Source organism: Ambystoma mexicanum, chromosome 3p, assembly GCF_040938575.1.
Source record: "Ambystoma mexicanum isolate Mex_15411 chromosome 3p, UKY_AmexF1_1, whole genome shotgun sequence".
Lineage (NCBI taxonomy): Eukaryota > Metazoa > Chordata > Amphibia > Caudata > Ambystomatidae > Ambystoma > Ambystoma mexicanum.
This window is the reverse complement of record NC_090925.1, coordinates 1,077,727,421-1,077,744,280: the sequence shown is the minus strand read 5'-3', so window position 1 is coordinate 1,077,744,280 and position 16,860 is coordinate 1,077,727,421. Positions and strand designations below refer to the sequence as shown.

The 16,860-nt window shown below is 43.8% G+C and overlaps 1 protein-coding gene across 4 annotated transcripts in view; it reads left to right on the top strand.

Moving 5' to 3' along the window:
• The window catches only part of STK32A (serine/threonine kinase 32A), an 885,758-nt gene that overhangs the window by 67,226 nt on the left and 801,672 nt on the right, over positions 1 to 16,860 (top strand). For all 4 annotated transcript variants that reach the window (XM_069652434.1, XM_069652435.1, XM_069652432.1 and 1 more), the window contains exon 2: positions 6,823 to 6,977. In XM_069652434.1, the coding sequence (XP_069508535.1) occupies positions 6,926 to 6,977 (52 nt within the window). In that variant the 5' untranslated portion in view covers positions 6,823 to 6,925. The remainder of the gene's footprint in view (positions 1 to 6,822; positions 6,978 to 16,860) is intronic.

The following is a 16,860-nucleotide window of genomic DNA, read 5'->3' as shown; positions in this document are numbered from 1 at the left end:
TTGAGTGAACCTATGGAATACATTTAGCAGACTTTATATGGCGATAAACAGGTAGATACAAAATTGATGGAGAAAATGCTAAATGTCCTATGAACAACAGTCTAGCTTAGTGTAGACTTTTGATCAAGAGGAATTGCTTTGCCCATTGAGAGAAAGCATCGGCCCTCGAGCGCAAAACTCAGATAGAGATTTACCCATTATTACTATAAATCAAATCATCTTAACTCTGTTTTAACTCGAGTTTTGTTCGCTGAACTTCAAAGGTTTGGTTTGATGTCTTCTCCAGGGCATTTATTTGTGGCCACTGTAGCAATGACCCCCGCATCAGGGGCGTACCTGACTGAACCTAGGCAGGGTTCATGGTCGTTACCAGTCAGGTAGGCAACTCTGACAAGGGGATGATAGCTATTCGCACCTCAGGGTTCCGTCTGGGTTGTGATTATTATTTGTTTTTAATCCGGTTGCACTCTGTGCGTATTGCTCTTTCTATGGATGAGGCCTGATGGGAAAGAGCAGCAGTGCCGGGGGCCAAGAAGGTAACTGGGGTCGGAGTAAGAGTGGGTTTAGAGATGACACTTGGGCCCTGGGGGTGAGCAAAGAAGGGGTTTGGTGCAGGTGCCAGGTTTTAAAATAAAAATGGCAGATAGCCAGGGAAGGGCTTTGGGTGACGGAAACAACATGGGCAGTACACTGGCAGTTCTCGGCCAGGTTTCCAGCCTCCTGATTGGCTGAGCACCTTTTCACGGGTGTTAATGTCCTTTAAACACCAATTGTTATTAAAGACAGAAGCCCAGTGGCCCTAGTTTATGGTCAACATCGACCTGACTAGTAAATGACCACATCCCACCTATCGTGGGCTTTGGCCATGGCTAGTAGTCACCTCCTTCAGCTGTGTTTTCCGTCCATGTTGCAACAATAAGGCAAAATGGCCGGGCCTGTGGCTCTCCCTTAGGTCCCAATCCCTTTACTCATCCATGGCCCATATCCCCCTACCTAGTCACTTACCATTTTCCACCAGCCATTTACAACAAATAGGCTAAAAGACCATCGCCATGGTCAGTGGGATAGGCCTGAAGCCGAGGCTCATATCCGACTTGCAAATCAATTAAATTATAAAATCCCACCAGCTATGGGATCTGTACTAATGTTGGTCGGTCCCTGAATGTTTTAGCATACATTTTGAAAACATTTTCATAGTCGAATGATTTCAAATCTAATGCACAGTTTTACCCCAAAAGAACAAAAGGTACATCTATAGCGCTTTGAGCCCAAGTTGTTCTTAATTTGGTGTAAATCCACCCTGCTGTTTTTTTTTGCACTATGTGTGTGAAATAGAAATGCATTTTTCTGTATGAAAAATGAATGGGATTAGGCCGAATTACACGTTTTTATTGTTTTCTTAAAACCTTTGAACCGTTTACGAATTATCCCCAATATTTCCATTATGGCGGGGCCTGTGGCAGGCATTTAAAAAAATAAAATTTGAATCCATGTCCACCCAGAGTCCAAAGTCACTAGCAATAGAATTTTGGAAACGTAAATGCAAATCGGTTTCATCTTCACTATGGGCTGGCGACCGTAGCCCTCCCTATTTTAGCATAGTATGGAGCTGAGCTCTATAGTTAAGGTTTCAACAAAGGCTACCTACAAAAATGGGAACATGTGATCCCATGGCTTCAGAATCTGGCAAGCACCCAATTCTGTCCAATCTGATCAAGCATGCCAAGTTTGGTGAACAACCATCCATGGGTTCAAATAGTATGACAACTCTATAAAAATACCTGTTTCTGTTGCTTAGATTGGGGCACTCTATAGAGAAGCTGATTTTAGAATTCGATTTCACAAAATTATCAATTTAAAAACATTTCATTTCGGTAATACTTTTGATTTTTAGCATCCAATCGATTTTAGGCAACATTTTTACAAACACGCCAGGCAAATAGGCGATTTAAACTACCTGGAAAAACAGAAATGTGTCCTTGTTTTTTACATGTGCAGTGTAAAAATGTATGGAGCAATAAACCATGTGAGCTGGTCAAATCTTTAGTGCCGCAGCGTTCACTTCATAATGTACACTTTACTATGAAGTTCAATTCCAAATACATTAATATGATGAATCTCTTGGGAAAAATATGTAAATTAACAAGCATTGGCAAACGTATACTTCTGCCCTTTTTTATTTGTTACTTGACACACTAATGGTTGTGGCTTTAAGTGCTATGACTAATCAGGCGTGTAAATATGTGTGAAATAACAAACCATGGCAAAGTCAGAAATGTGGAGTCAACCTGCATTGGCAAAGCCAAACGTTTTGCCATGTTTAGTTGGTAGTTGACAAATAAGTGGTTGTACTTCCAATTACTACAATCAATTGGTTGTGTAAAAACATAGGACGAACACTCATTGGCAAAGCCAATAGTTTTTATGTTTGCAGTTGTTCATTCACAAATGGGCATAGCTTCAATTGCATGTGTACAAATGTATGAAGAAATAAGGTTTGGCGAAGCCAACCGTTTTGCCGTTTGTACTTTTTCATTGACATTTGTTCAGACCTTCAATTGTTACCACCAGTCACTTGTGTCAAAATTCATGAAATAACAAGCAATAATAAATGTTTGCTGTTTGTAAATGTTCATTGACAAGTGGGTTGAAGCTTCAGTTCTTATGAGCAATCACGTGTATACAAATGTTACATGCATTAGCAAAGTCAAAACATTTACATTTTTATTTTTTCATTGACAGACACACGTTCATGGATTCCATTTTCTATGACAAATCCATTATGTAAAAAATTACAAAATAACAAGCATTAGCCAAGACATTACCTTTGGCATCTGTAATTGTCCATTCATAACTAAATGCTCATACCTTCAATTACTATGAGCAATAACTTGTGAAAAAATGTAAAAAAGGAAAGCATTGGTAAAGTGTAGTGATTTAGGTTTCCATGTTGTCTTTGCAGAATTAGTAGAATGCTGAGTGAGTGACATGGAATCTTGCTGGTGAGAATGTTGTTGTATGGTTGAGGGTTCTGAGTGAGAGAGTTGGTGAGATGTAGCCTACCTGGGAGGATGCCGGTGCATGTTTGCCTGGAGCTCTGATGAACTTGACATAAGAAACATAAAAGATGTACTGGAAACTCATTAAAGGAACAACTGGAACATCAAGAGATGTCAGAGTCATCATTGGGAACCCACAGCTTTACATTGGCGACGAGGATGCTGGCTGTGCTGAGGGGACAGCACTGAGGATGGCACATGCACCGCCCCCCAACCCAAGAAGAAGACCCTCCCAGGTAGGGCGAGCGCTTTATGCTGTAGGCGCAGGAGGGCCCAGCACAAAGGGCAGAGGCGCCAAGGGCCAGCTGGTCTGCCAGCAGTTGTGCAGGTCAAGCACAGTGAAAGGCAGAGGAACTTTGGCAGGGCTGAGGGCCCAGTGACTGTCTGAAGGGGTTTGGGAACCTAAAGCTGCAGCATGGAGGGCTTTGGAGCTCAAGGCAGCAGCATTTGAAGAGGCTGGGAGTCTGAGCTGCGCCTGGAAATATTTGGAAGCCATGCCGTGCAGCTGAGGGACCTTGAAGCCCATGACAGCAGCAATAGGAAAGGCTTGGAGCCTAAGCGGCGCCTGGGGTTTGAAGAATCCAGAGGTTATGTTGTGCAGCTGAGGGGCTTGGAGCCCTGGGCAGGAGCATTGGGAGAGGCTAAGAGCCTGAGCTGCGCCTAGGAGAAACTAGGAGACCACTGCTCTCTGGCAGAGGGGCTAGGTGCCCACTGTGAAAACTGTGTTTCTACGAGGGTCATGCGTGACTTTGTGGAGTTTGGAGCCCATATGCTGTACAGAGGAGGGTTCTGGGGGCCATTACAGAGCCTCGAGGAGTTTGCAGCCACATGATCTGAAGAGGAGGGTCCTGGGGGCCACTGCAGCGTCTGGAGGGGCTTGGAGCCCAAATGCACATCACAATGAGGAGGGGCCTAGAGCCCATTGCGGTGCAGCTGAGGGGCATTTTGCCCATTAAGAGAGCACCAAGAAGCTGGTTAATAAGCTTGTGGTTTATATATTTACTTTTGTTTTGATAATATGTGGTGTTTTACATAGTATGCAGCAGAGTTTAGTTTAACATGTTAGGTTTTAATTGTCACGTGAGGCCTGTGATATTTTGACACCATAATTGCAATATGAGCATTTTCTTGGGTGAATGTACACTGAATGGGAGTGTGTGGTCTTGTGGCCTTTATTGAGAGACACATATTTGATGTGAACAATGTCAGCTTTATGAAGCAGTTGTGTTTAACGCATGTTCTTTCCGCAGATGGACTTTTCAATGCAATAGGCAAAGTGGACTGATATAGCTATAGTACATGGCACGGGAAATGTGATAAATGGAATATGCTTAGTAAATGTTTTACTTTGCAGTTGGGACTGTTTAAAGGACGTTTGTGCCATTTAGGGAGAACTAAGAAGTTTAGTTAGTAAATTTAGCAGAAATGTTATTAATTTTAAAGAACTGTTTTGTTTTTGCAGTGTGGGGATCTGCATGTGTAAGTCTTTGTGGTGTGCTAGAGATTTGGCATTTTGGTGATTTTGTGCTTGTGTGCTTGATGGAATGGTGTATGGTGTGTTCAATGGTGGTGTTCTTCACAGCAGTTAAGTTCGTTTGTTGGACTCAAGGAACACAGGTAATGGATAAGGGGTGGCAATATCGCACTGTTTGTGCTGTTTGGATGTTGTTTCTCTCGGACGTTTGGAACCTCCAACCTGGTTCTTTGATTGTGAGGTGCACATCATAGTGGTGTGTATTTATTTGGCTGTGAAGTTATGGGTGGCTGAGTGTAACAAGAGTACTGTTGTTCTGGTGAAAGTGATGCTTTTATTTATATGTTGAGTGTGACAATGCTTTCTCATAGTTGTGTTTGGTCTTTAGGTGGATCTTTAGGACACAGGCAACCAAGTGGGGGTGGCGGCATAGGTACCTTAGGGTGCAATGTGTTATTGTGTCATTTCACTCGGGTGTTGGGAATGCCCAGCCTTGTTCTTTGGTGTGTGTGGTCCACAGCTCGGAGTTGTGTGTTTGTGGTGTGGCTATGAGGTTAGTATTGGTTATAGTTTTTGTGTGGTAGAGGAGGAGACAAGTTAGAGAGATACCTGAGCTGTTGAATATTGATTGCTAGTGGTACAATTTTCATTGGTAGGTGTCCTTCATTTACTGTGTAGAAAAGGGGAGGGGCATCGTTAGTATTGTTTTATGATACCATTTGAACTGGTGACGCGTTCAGGTTGTACGGGTGTGGTGATATTTCATGTGGTTGAGATGCACGCGCATGTGTTGGAGTGTGTGTGTGTGCTGTGTGTTGTGAGTGTGACCGGTTTTGGTAGGCGTTGTTATTGTTGTGTAAGGAAGGGAGATATGTAGTGATTTAGGTTTCCATGTTGTCTTTGCAGAATTAGTAGAATGCTGAGTGAGTGACATGGAATCTTGCTGGTGAGAATGTTGTTGTATGGTCGAGGGTTCTGAGTGAGAGAGTTGGTGAGATGTAGCCTACCTGGGAGGATGCCGATGCATGTTTGCCTGGAGTTCTGATGAACTTGACATAAGAAACATAAAAGATGTACTGGAAACTCATTAAAGATACAACTGGAACATCAAGAGATGTCAGAGTCATCATTGGGAACCCAGAGCTTTACATAAAGCCTATACTTTTGATGATTATAAATGTTCGTTGGCAGACAAATGAGTGAACCTTCAGTTACTATGACCAACTATTCTGTAAAAATGTATGACAAAAAAAAGCATTGGCAAAGACAAATGTTTTTCCATTTGTAGTTCTTCATTGACCAACAAATGGTTGTGGCTTCAATTATTACGACCAATCAATCATGTTAAAATGTACTAAATAAGAAGCATTGCGAAAGCCTATACTTTATCACCAATATCACTGTAAAAATGTATGGAATGACAAGCATTCACAAAGCCAATAATTTCAATGTGTCTAGTTGTTGACTGACAAACACATAGTTGAAGCTTTGTCTCTCATTTCGTAAAGTGTAACATGATAAATGAACATACAAATGTATGACAGGAAAACACATCTGACTAGCATTGGCAAGGCTTTTTGTTTTGGCACATTCAGTTGTTCCCCCCGAGAGATTTATAAAATACGTCATTCAGTGCTATCTATATCCACAGTTTTAATTTTCTTTATTTTAGTATATTTCTTAAGACACTCTACAACCATAGTAAATGATATCCTTGCATTGACCATTGGTGGAATAAACAGAGAGACATTCCCTACTCGAATGTAGCCAACATATATATATATAAACCCATATATTGGCATACAGTGCTCAAATCGTAGAGACTCAATCATACTCTAACTCCAACTTGTGGTACATGGATGGAGTAGAGAGCAACCTCTTCTTGTCAGGAGCGAGGATTATTTTGCAATAGAAGCACAAGTTCTCCTGGTAATCCAGGGACACCTTTGTATTTTAACGATTAAGTGAATGGTTATCTCGCCTTCTATCTCTTTTGCGTCAGCGGTCCATCACTGTGACCTAGGGCCAGCTCTGCCATTTTTAGGGATCATTCAGTCCTTCCTGAGGGACAGTTCATGTGAATTGAGCAGGTTATGAGAGAATGAGACTTGTTCTGCTCTGTGTGTTAAAGATACATCTTATCTGGTGGACAATGTTTAAAATTAGGATTGACTAAGTGGATACATGTTTGTGTTTTAATTGCTTAATAGAATACATTGTACTGCCTTCATCTGCTAACTGAGCACTGTATAAATCACACATTTGAACATGTGTTTTTCCTCCCCTTAGAATGAGACCTAAATAATCGTGCTGGGCAGGTATGGCATCATTTGTCTCGCTGTGGATTCTGAGATAATGCAACAAAAGAACACAGATCTGGGCAGATTAAACCATGGGAGCAAACAACTCCAGCAAACCTCCTGTGTTCGACGAAAATGAGGATGGTAAGAAGCTATGCTTTTCGTTAAATTTATCTTTAAACCTTTATATAATGAATGCATAGTTTTCTTAATAATTGGGAAGGCAAAACACGCTTTCAGACGAGGAGACAGTCACGAGAGCCAAATAGCCCAATTTTCAATTGTCGAGCTTGGCTGACACAAGCTTTGAAGTTGCCATAGTTGACATGCACCCATCCTTAAGACATCAAAATAAATATATGGTTTATGTGAAGCCGTCAGAGTATGTGTACAGTATGCAGACCTCTCACGGCATATCAACATAACCTGCATAGTCCCATCACAGTACACAGGACTCACAACCAACACATGTCATATTCGCCCACTGCATTATAATTGCTGTTTGAAGACCCGTCACCACATCTGTGCAGTATGCAGAGCCATTCCAATGTATGTAGAGTATGTGCGCCCACCACAGTATCCACACATTATGTATTCTGTAACACTATCAACACAGTACCTATAACCATCACATTGACTTCACAATATGCAGGCCCTTCACATGCTCAACACAGTATCTGCAGGCCCATTAAAGTATATGCTGAGTATATCAGCCCATCACAGAATATACTCTGAACATAGCCGTGCTGCAATAAGGACGTAGTATGCATGCTCTTTGTACTATCATTATGCAGGCCCATCACAGTTTATGCACAGTATTGCTGTATGCACACATGTTCTTGATCGCTCATAGCATCTTCATGGTGTGCAAGTGCATCAGAGAATGCATGGCAACCCATCAGACTATGTGCATAGTTGGCGGCACATTGTAGTACACTAACAGTATACAGGTTAATCGCAGTACACAGAAATGATGAAGGCCCGGAACATTAGAAGTATAGTTTGCATGTCCATCGCTGTCTCTCAATAGGATGCATGGCCACTACACTATGTGCACAGTAACGGGCACTTCCCAGTATAATCACAATATGAAGACCCATCACCATATCTCTGCAGTATGCAGGCACTATGACACTATGACAGCCTGTTACGGAATACACAATTGGGCCTCATTACGAGAATGCGGCATGGCTACCCCCATTCCGGGTACCGGGTCCGGGTTCCCTGAATGGGGAAATACCAGGCCATTCCGACCTTGGAGGGCCCGGTATTTCCCCATTCAGGGAACCCGGACCAGGTACATCCCCATTCCCATTTGAGTTCCCATAGGGCGGAATGGGGAGGATGCAAACAACGGGCCCGTTAAGGATGGGCCCGTTGTTTGCATAATGGTCTGCTCGCGGGACCCGCTAAGGAGACCTCGTAATGAGGCGGTAGGGGGTTAACAGGGTTGGCAGCTCTACCGGCCCTTTTAATCCCCTACCGCCTTCCTCGTAATGAGGCCCATGTATTCGATGTAACCAGTCTGGGCCCAACTGTTTGACATGTTGCATAGCAACACCTCCCTTGCCTGTGTTCTTGCTGTAGTTTCACCTCTCCAATGGCGTGTGTTTATCTGAGAAATGTGTGTTATTAATGTGCTGCGCGAGTTTGATTTAGTTTCTAGCGCCCCCATGTTTGTTTCCCATTCTTTCATCTAGCTTGCTAGCTACTGAACTTGGCATTTTGTGGCTGTTTAGGGTTGGGTTGCATCCTCTCTCCAGGCCCGGTCACAGCTCCTTTCTCCCCGTGGAATTAGCATGAGGCTCCTGGGCCCCCATTATGGGCTCAGCAGCTGAGGTGTGCATTGTTCCCAGTGAAACACACACGCGCGCGTGCGTGGATATGGATAACATTCCATGTCCCTCGCATTCCTATCATTCATTCTGGATGTTCATTCCATTGGAGGTAAACGTTGATTACCAATTTAAATTGCTTTTGATTACATATTTTGTCTTATTCAAAAAGAAAACCGGTGGACATAGGGCTTCCCCGTTGCCACAAACGGGTTAGGTTTTTTTTAATATGGGCCACTTAATGAGCACATTGAAAGAAACTGTTTTTCCAAAACCAGCACTTTTGTTACATCTTTGGCCTGAAATAAGGGGAGCATATCCATCTTCTCAGAACCCTATGTCATTGGTTGCGGGTAAACCACACACAGTACTGGAGCAGAATTTCCAGAATTTTTTTAAATTTGTAAGTGTGACCTACTTTTGGAACAAGTAAGTAACTTATAGACCAGTACATTGCACCTGAATCACAAAAGGCGGATTTCCAAGATGTCTGTTTAGAGTCCTAGGGCCTCATTACACGGTAGGCGGTGAGCCATGGCGCTATTAGCGCCATGGCTCATGCCGGTAAAATACCGGCACCGCCTTGGTGGAAAGGGGATTTACCGCCCCATTCCAAGGTTGGAGGGGCAGTAAATCCCCCTTCCACCATTGCCCTTCCCCATTCCCATAGGGCTCTATGGGAATGGGGAAGGCGCTAATTACGGCACCGCAATTTTGGGGTGCCGTAATTAGCTCCAAGGTCCCTTTGCGGGTTGGATTTTAACGCCTGCAAATAGCAGGCATTAAATCCCCCAACCCGCAAAGGGACCTCGTAGTAAGGCGGTAAGGATTTACCGGTACCGGTATTTTACCGGTACTGGTAAATCCTTACTGCCATCTGTGTAATGAGGCCCCTAGTCATGTTATGTTATTAGTCATGTACATCGCCACTGTAGTGGTCTTAAAACACCAACCCTTGTCCTGGTTGTAGGAAATTGTGACGCCCCCAGTGTGGCAGCGAGGCTGTAGCCTCCGGGGTGGGGTAGAGGAAACTGGACCAAGGAGAGTGGGAAAGGGGAAGAGTGGGAAAAGTCAGGCAGAGAAAAACATACTTACTTAACTAACGACATACAGGGAAAGGTAAGCGTAAGCGGGCGTCATCGTGCTCCGCAGAGGTACGTATAGTTTTTGGAGTTTTCGCAAGAAGGAAATGCAATAAGAAAAGGGGTGAGAGCTTCACTTATTGGTCAGCTGCACTTCCACGGAGGCAGCTTCAGTGTGTTGGTGGTATTACTCTAAGTCATCTTGTCTAGGCCTGCCTATGACTTGTAGGGGCCTATTAACCAGATAATCAGACTGGCTTCCCTTCAGCGGATGGTATTATGTAGCGCATACTGTACATACCAAGCTATGTACAGGACACACCACATTACCTTTACACTACACACAAATAACCAGGCCCGGCTGAAGAAGTGCGGGGGTCCATTTCAACATGATGGTTGGGTGCCCCCATTGCTCAGAGAAGAAAACTGTCTGGGGCACCTTTGGGGTGCATACATTATAAGGGAGACAAGTACAGCCAGGAGTTAATAGCCGCTAATTATCACGAGAAGGCCAACCAAGGGGAGCTAACGCACTAAATGCCCACTGATATCACCTCTTTGGGCCTCATTACGCGTTTGCCGTCCGGTAACAACGGTACAGGTATGCTTGCCTGTACCGTTGTTACCGGAGCGGCAAACTCTGAGTTGTGTTCGTAGGTGCCTTTCATTCCACCAGGTCTGCCCTGGCGGAATGAAAGGCACCTGCGAGCACAGCAATCCTGTAGCACCGGCACTGTTATGTACGGTGCCGGTGCTACAGGCAACCCCATTCCCATTGATCGCTATGGGGCTGAAAAGGGAATGGGGATATACCGGCACCCACGAAAGGGCAATTACTGGGTCCTGCGGGGCCGGAATACCCCGGTAATTGCCCATTCGCGGGTGCCGGATTCTCATGCTGGTATGGAGGTAGTCTTGCCGGTAAAACCAGCAAACCTACTTCCAACCTCGTAATGAAGCCCTTTGTCTTTTAACACTGGTTCCTCCACATCAACTGCTTGCTGACAAAGAAGAATCTATATTTTTTCAGTGCTTCAGCTCCCTGCTGGCTTGCCATCTCGTGATAATTGGCGGCTATTAACACCCGGGTGCATTTCTTTGCTTTATATGTGTGCTTTGAAGCACTCACAATACACACTTCATTTGCCGAAGCTCTTCAAGTCGTCACTTCCAAGGGACGGCCTGAAGGGCTCCAGCAAATGCAGCATGTAATGCAAGTGCTCAAAGCACACATTTAAAGCCTCCCCCTTCCATGCACTTTTCCCCTTTCCCATGCACTTGCACATTCTAAACGTCACTGGGCCTAGTAAGATCGTTGTTGTGTTCTCCCCTGTTCCCCTTCCTTGCCTTGTCGTGCTCTGAAACACTTGTGTACGAGCGCGATACAAATAAAATATCATATCATAAAATAAACATAATATAGGAATCTATTGCCATATTATCAGATTGCTGACTGGGAACATGGGAGCAGTTGCTGGGGGTCCCCATGAGGATCAAGACTCCTTTCTTTTGAAAAAGTTGAAAGGCACGGACACTGTCCCTGCAAATAACGTGCTATCCCATCTGCAAAATTGGTCACTCCTTGGGCAGTGTCACTGAAGAGCTGCAGCTGGGAAATACAAATATAGAACACTCATCTACACGGCTCGTCACAATCATTGGCAAGCGATTGTCCCACATCTATCTGCACAATACAGTCACACCAGTGGGATGTTGATTCAGGTGGTACAACTCATGTGGAAAAGAGGAGCAACAGCTGCCAAACTGCCATAGCGTTTTTGAGAACTGATAGCAGACCTGGGAAAAGTATTCTCAGGATAAGGAAAAAAGAATTAAGAAAGTTTTACATATAACATTTTTTAGTATGATAGTTTATGTCATGCAATGGGGGATTTGTATAGCACAAGTCCACCATTAACACAACAGTGGGGCTCTGATAATGTGCCTGATCTGTGATGGCTTAGCCAGTCATGTTGCACAGTTCAGGGTAGGAGAGCATGGTGTCAGTGACCTAATGGCTTTCCCATCACCACCAGGTACTGGTTTCATGAGTTGATGTGTGTGCTTCTGCAAAAGGTATGGTCTGGCAGTGTCCAGTATGCAGCCAGGGTACCTTTAGTGACCACAGTACTTAAAAGAAGAGTGGTGGTGGAGGTGAGATACAGTTGGGGTTGCCAGAGCAGAGACGGAACATCTGGCTCACCTCTAAGGGCTAAACATGAGGTGTGCTGTCGAAAGACCAAGACATGATACCCTGCCTCTGCCAAACGCAAAACCTATACATTTCCTCGAGCCTCCTCCACCCCACACCACTAGACCCACACATGGTGTCTTACTTCCCAATAGCCACAATACAAAACCTGTACCTGGACTCCTGCTTCCCCAAATGTATAACGCATATCTAGTGCTCCAATTTGAGGAAATATAGCACAGTGAGATCACACACTTTATTTAAGAAGTTGAAACCAAGATTTGTACCCACTCACCACTTCACTTGAGACACTCGACGGCAAATCTTTTCAGCTCTAGCTGATAAAAACATTTGCTAATGTATTACTTTAGAGGGACAATAATTCTCTATTTTTTAGAGCAATGTCTTGAAATGTGCACGAATCAAAATAAACAGCATGGTTACTCTGAGGGTGGGCCACCATTTGTTTTAGACTTTAACTCATAAAATCTATTTCCAGCATAGTCAGGGGTGAAAGACAATAGAAGTTGAGGTCTAAAACATCTGGGGGGGGGGGGATATAAGGATTAGCCATGTTAGAAACTAACCAGATAAATGTATAAATCCTTATTTAAATAAACCATGATTGCAAGATTATTTGTCCCATCCTGAATGTAGTGAACCCGGGTCCTTTAGGACGAGGTAACAGTATCTGAGATGGATGGGGATGCAGATCTTACTCATACATCAATAATCAATAATCAGACCGACTCAGGAAGTTGGCAAAAGCACAACTGTTTTATTTGCAATTGTCTAAAACAGGGAGTACAACAGGCATCAACGGATGCCGAAAAATCATAAGTCTCTCGATGATTTTCATGAAAAAACAAACATTTATAGTAAAAACTTTTCATGAGTGACGTCATACTATGTGGCAAAATAAGAAAACATACGTGGGATTGGGATAGGGAAATGGGAAACATCCAGGTATACTTTCGATGGGGAATGGGATTGCGATTGTATCTCTAAGGTCAGGTGGACAGCTAAGCCCACCCCTAGTGCAAGTCATCATCCGTGTCATACTAATACACGTTTTATTGGCTTCTCAAACTGTAGGGTTCTTTGATACGTGACCCTCTACAATTGGTTGGCACGCTTGTATCCTACTGGAATATTCTACTTGCTAGCAGCACGCAAGCTGGTACCCCAGGTGCTGGAGGGTTGGTAATGCCTTCCCACCCAATTAGCCCAACATCCATCATCACTCCTACTGTGTGCTATGCAATTAGGACTTTGAACTCGCCGTTGCAATGGATCACTGTGCCTGAGAATAAAAGGGAGTGTGTGCATGGCCTTATCTTTTGGTCTTGGTGTAGCTCGCCCAAAGTCTATTTTCATCTGACCATGTGACTGGAGACCACGTTTTGAGCTCCTTCGTTGTATTTAATACCATTAAATGAACAAAACCTGGTGCTTCTAGTGTTTTTCCATTATACCTCAACAGGAGTCCATCTTGCTTCTCACATCATTGTATCTTTCCATGATAGATAACCAAATTCTTGTCTGCCTCAACCCTTGACACTGGGCCAGACAAGCCTTCTCGGATCTTACTTCAACCTCAGCTGTTTTATTCTACTGCGCCACACTTTCAGCCCTTCTATTCACAGGGTCCAAGTTTACTAAAATGCATTGTGGAACATCCAGATTCTATACATACATATTACACAGCCACAGTAGTGGCTGTGTAGTTATGGTTAAGTTGCTGTTTCCAGAGGAAGAACACTTTTTGGGCGGCTTATAACTTCGCTCCCCCTGGATGAATCCTCACCAAACTTTGCAAAAAAAAGTATATGGCCCACTCTGAATTGTTTTTGCAAAGTTTTGTGAGGTTTGGTCCGGGGGGGCAAAGTTATAGGGGGGGGTCCCAATTTTTTTTTTTCCCATAGACATAATGGGAAAACACGCCTACTGCCCAAACCGCTGGACGGATTTACACCAAATTTGCAGCAGGAGCGGCGGCTTGATCCCGAAAGCAAGCTTATTTTTATTTGGTGTAAATCCGGCCAGTAGTTTCTTTTTATATGACCAAAATGTAAAGCAAAAAAATGTGTGATATCTATGTCCACTCCGCGGACTCACTTCCCTGTTCGGTCCTCGGACTGGCCTCTGATTGGCCGCAATGTCCGCAGACTGGCCTCTGATTGGCCAGAAAAATTTGCTAACTTTTGCGTGGTCCGCGAACACCGGGACGCGCCCGCTGATTGGATGGTGAGAAAACGTGAAATGCGTCTGATTCCCTGAAACGCCCGCCATCTTGGATTTGCAGACTTTTTTGGGGTCCGCGAACAGCGCAGTGAAAACTTAAAACAAAAAAGCAGGATTTCACTTGTCAAACTCGACAAACAATCTCTGGGGATGTGGTGTGGGGTGAGGATTGGATAGGATATAGCCATTAGAAGCCAAAAAATGGGTTGTTTCACCCCCCGAAAGTCTGCGAACACTCGATGTTCTGGGGCAGTCCTGTGGTGTTCGCGGACACTTCAGATGTCCTAGGTCATCTGTACCTATGCCTGCATTACAGGGTTGGGGAAAAGCAGTTTTTGGATGGCTTATAACTTTTGCGCCACTCAATGGGGGTCATTACGACCCAGGCGCTAATTGCGCCAACTTTACCATTCCAAGGTGAGTGGGGCGGTAAATCCCCATTTCCCATTTTCCCTTCCCCATTCCCATTTTTGCCCCATAGGGCATAATGGGAGTGGGGAAGGCACTAATTACGCCACCGTAAATTACGGTGGCGTAATTAGCATCATGGCAGGTTAGCGCCATGGATTTTAACGACTGCTAAGAGCAGCCGTTAAAATCAGAATAGGCGTTAAGGGTTAACGACGGCGTTAACCCTTAACGCCTGGGTCGTAATGAGGCCCAATGAAACTGCATGTAATTTTGCAATTTCATTCTAGAACTAATCCTGAATGGTTTTGCAAAAAAAATTTGGGATTCTTTCAAGAGGGGGCAAAATTAAAGGGGGGGGTCCCAAAATATTGTAAATGCATATTGACGAATCTGCACAACATTTGGCAAAACAATTTTGGATCTAGATATAAATGGTTTTTTTGGTGAGATTTTCTAAAGAGGGGGCAAAATTAGAGGGGGTCTCAACATTTTTTGATGGCTTATAACTTTGTTGCTATTTGATGAATGTGGACAAAAGTTGTGAGAAAGATTATAGACCAAACCTTCAATGTTTGTGTAAAGACTGAATGGACTTTGTCGAGTGTGGGCTAAGTTATATGACTATTGTATGTACATACATTTTGACACTTTAAAAAATAAAACATGGGCGATTTCGAGCAAACTCATGAGGAGCATTGGCAAGGACATTAAAGCATGGTTTTGCAAATGTGCCCGTGTTTTATTGTTTGACAAGTGTAATAATGTAGGTACACAAAATAGTCATATACCTTTGGTGACTGAGGTATAGCCTGTGGCCGTGGGCAGTAGCCAGATTGTCTGGGTCATGGCATAATGTTATGACACGGACAATCTGCCTACTGGCCATGACCGCTAGGGACGGAAAATGGTGTTAAAGTGGCTATGTCTACCTGGGACCGGCTATGTGGTAAAGTTATTCGAAGGTAGGATAGGTTTGAAAGGGAAAAAAAGTGCTTGTGGTAATATGTTCATAGGGTTTTGCGGGTTGCCATGGCAAGGGAAGAGGGGCTGTGTATGGAGCCCCGCCTTCTCTTTCCATGTTGGCTGTCTTGGAAAAGGATTTTCCTTCCTTACAGCGGGACGCCACAGGTGTCCCGCTATAGGAAGAAAAATCTATGTTTTAACACCCTGGGTTCCCGTTTTGGGAACCAGGGGTGCTAATGGCCTTTATCCTCCATTTCCAGGGCTGCAATGGACAATAATGGTCTGTAGCCCTCCTTATTTATTTATAACGCACCAATGCTTGTAGACATCAGGCTGCATGGTTAAAGTATTTGTTGAGGAAGATGAGGTGGAGGAAGACAGTTTACTACTTGCTGAGAAAGGAATAACCTTTCTGAGAGCATTGCGGTCATTGGATTTGGTGTGGCGGTGCATGGAGGTAGTTCCGTAGGAGTACTATCCAGGTAGTCTGCGACTGAGTAAAAATGTGCACTCAGTAGCTTTAGCCTTCGGTACACTCCCAACAGTAGCAAAGAACTGGCACACCCATGATTCCATCTTGGTGCTCGAAGTAGGCACTTCCTCTACCTCATCTTCTTGGTCCTCTTCATTGTCTTTGAACGTACTGCGCTATTTTTGCTGTGAAGGTCCTCCAGCTGGTGGTGGTGGTGGCTCTTGGGGAGGAGGGATGGCAATAACTGATGCCATTTGTAAGATAAATAGCAGTTTTGATCAATTTATTCCAAGTATGTACTGTGTACTAGATTAGTAATGGATAATGAGTACGAAAAGGTGTAGGGGGTGTGCTAGGGAAATTTTGAAGTTGAAAGTTCATAGATCAGTAGAAAATGCAGTTCCGAACTGTCCACAAAAGACGGATCTTATCGTGCAGTGTGGCGGGTTCTCGGACACGTCATCATGCCGCGCACCAGCGTATGGTCATGTGGCACTGTCCGGAAGGTCCGCAATTTAGTCAGATGTTCTTTGGTGTCTACAGATGAAAAACTAGTTGAAATAGTTGCAAAAAGTGTATAGAAGTGTTAAAAATGATTCTAGAAGGTGGGAAATGGCAGGCAGAGTTTTAAGGTGACACTATATAAATTAGACACAAATATTGTTATATTTGGTAGGTATGATATTAGTAAGTTGTAGGAAAATAGCATGCACTGGTAAAAAAAACATGAAATTCACTGAAAAACATTGGTTAAAGGGACGTTATGGTTAAGTTGCACTAATAAAAACCTATGAAAATCACTGAAAAAACGTTGTTAAAGGGACGTTAT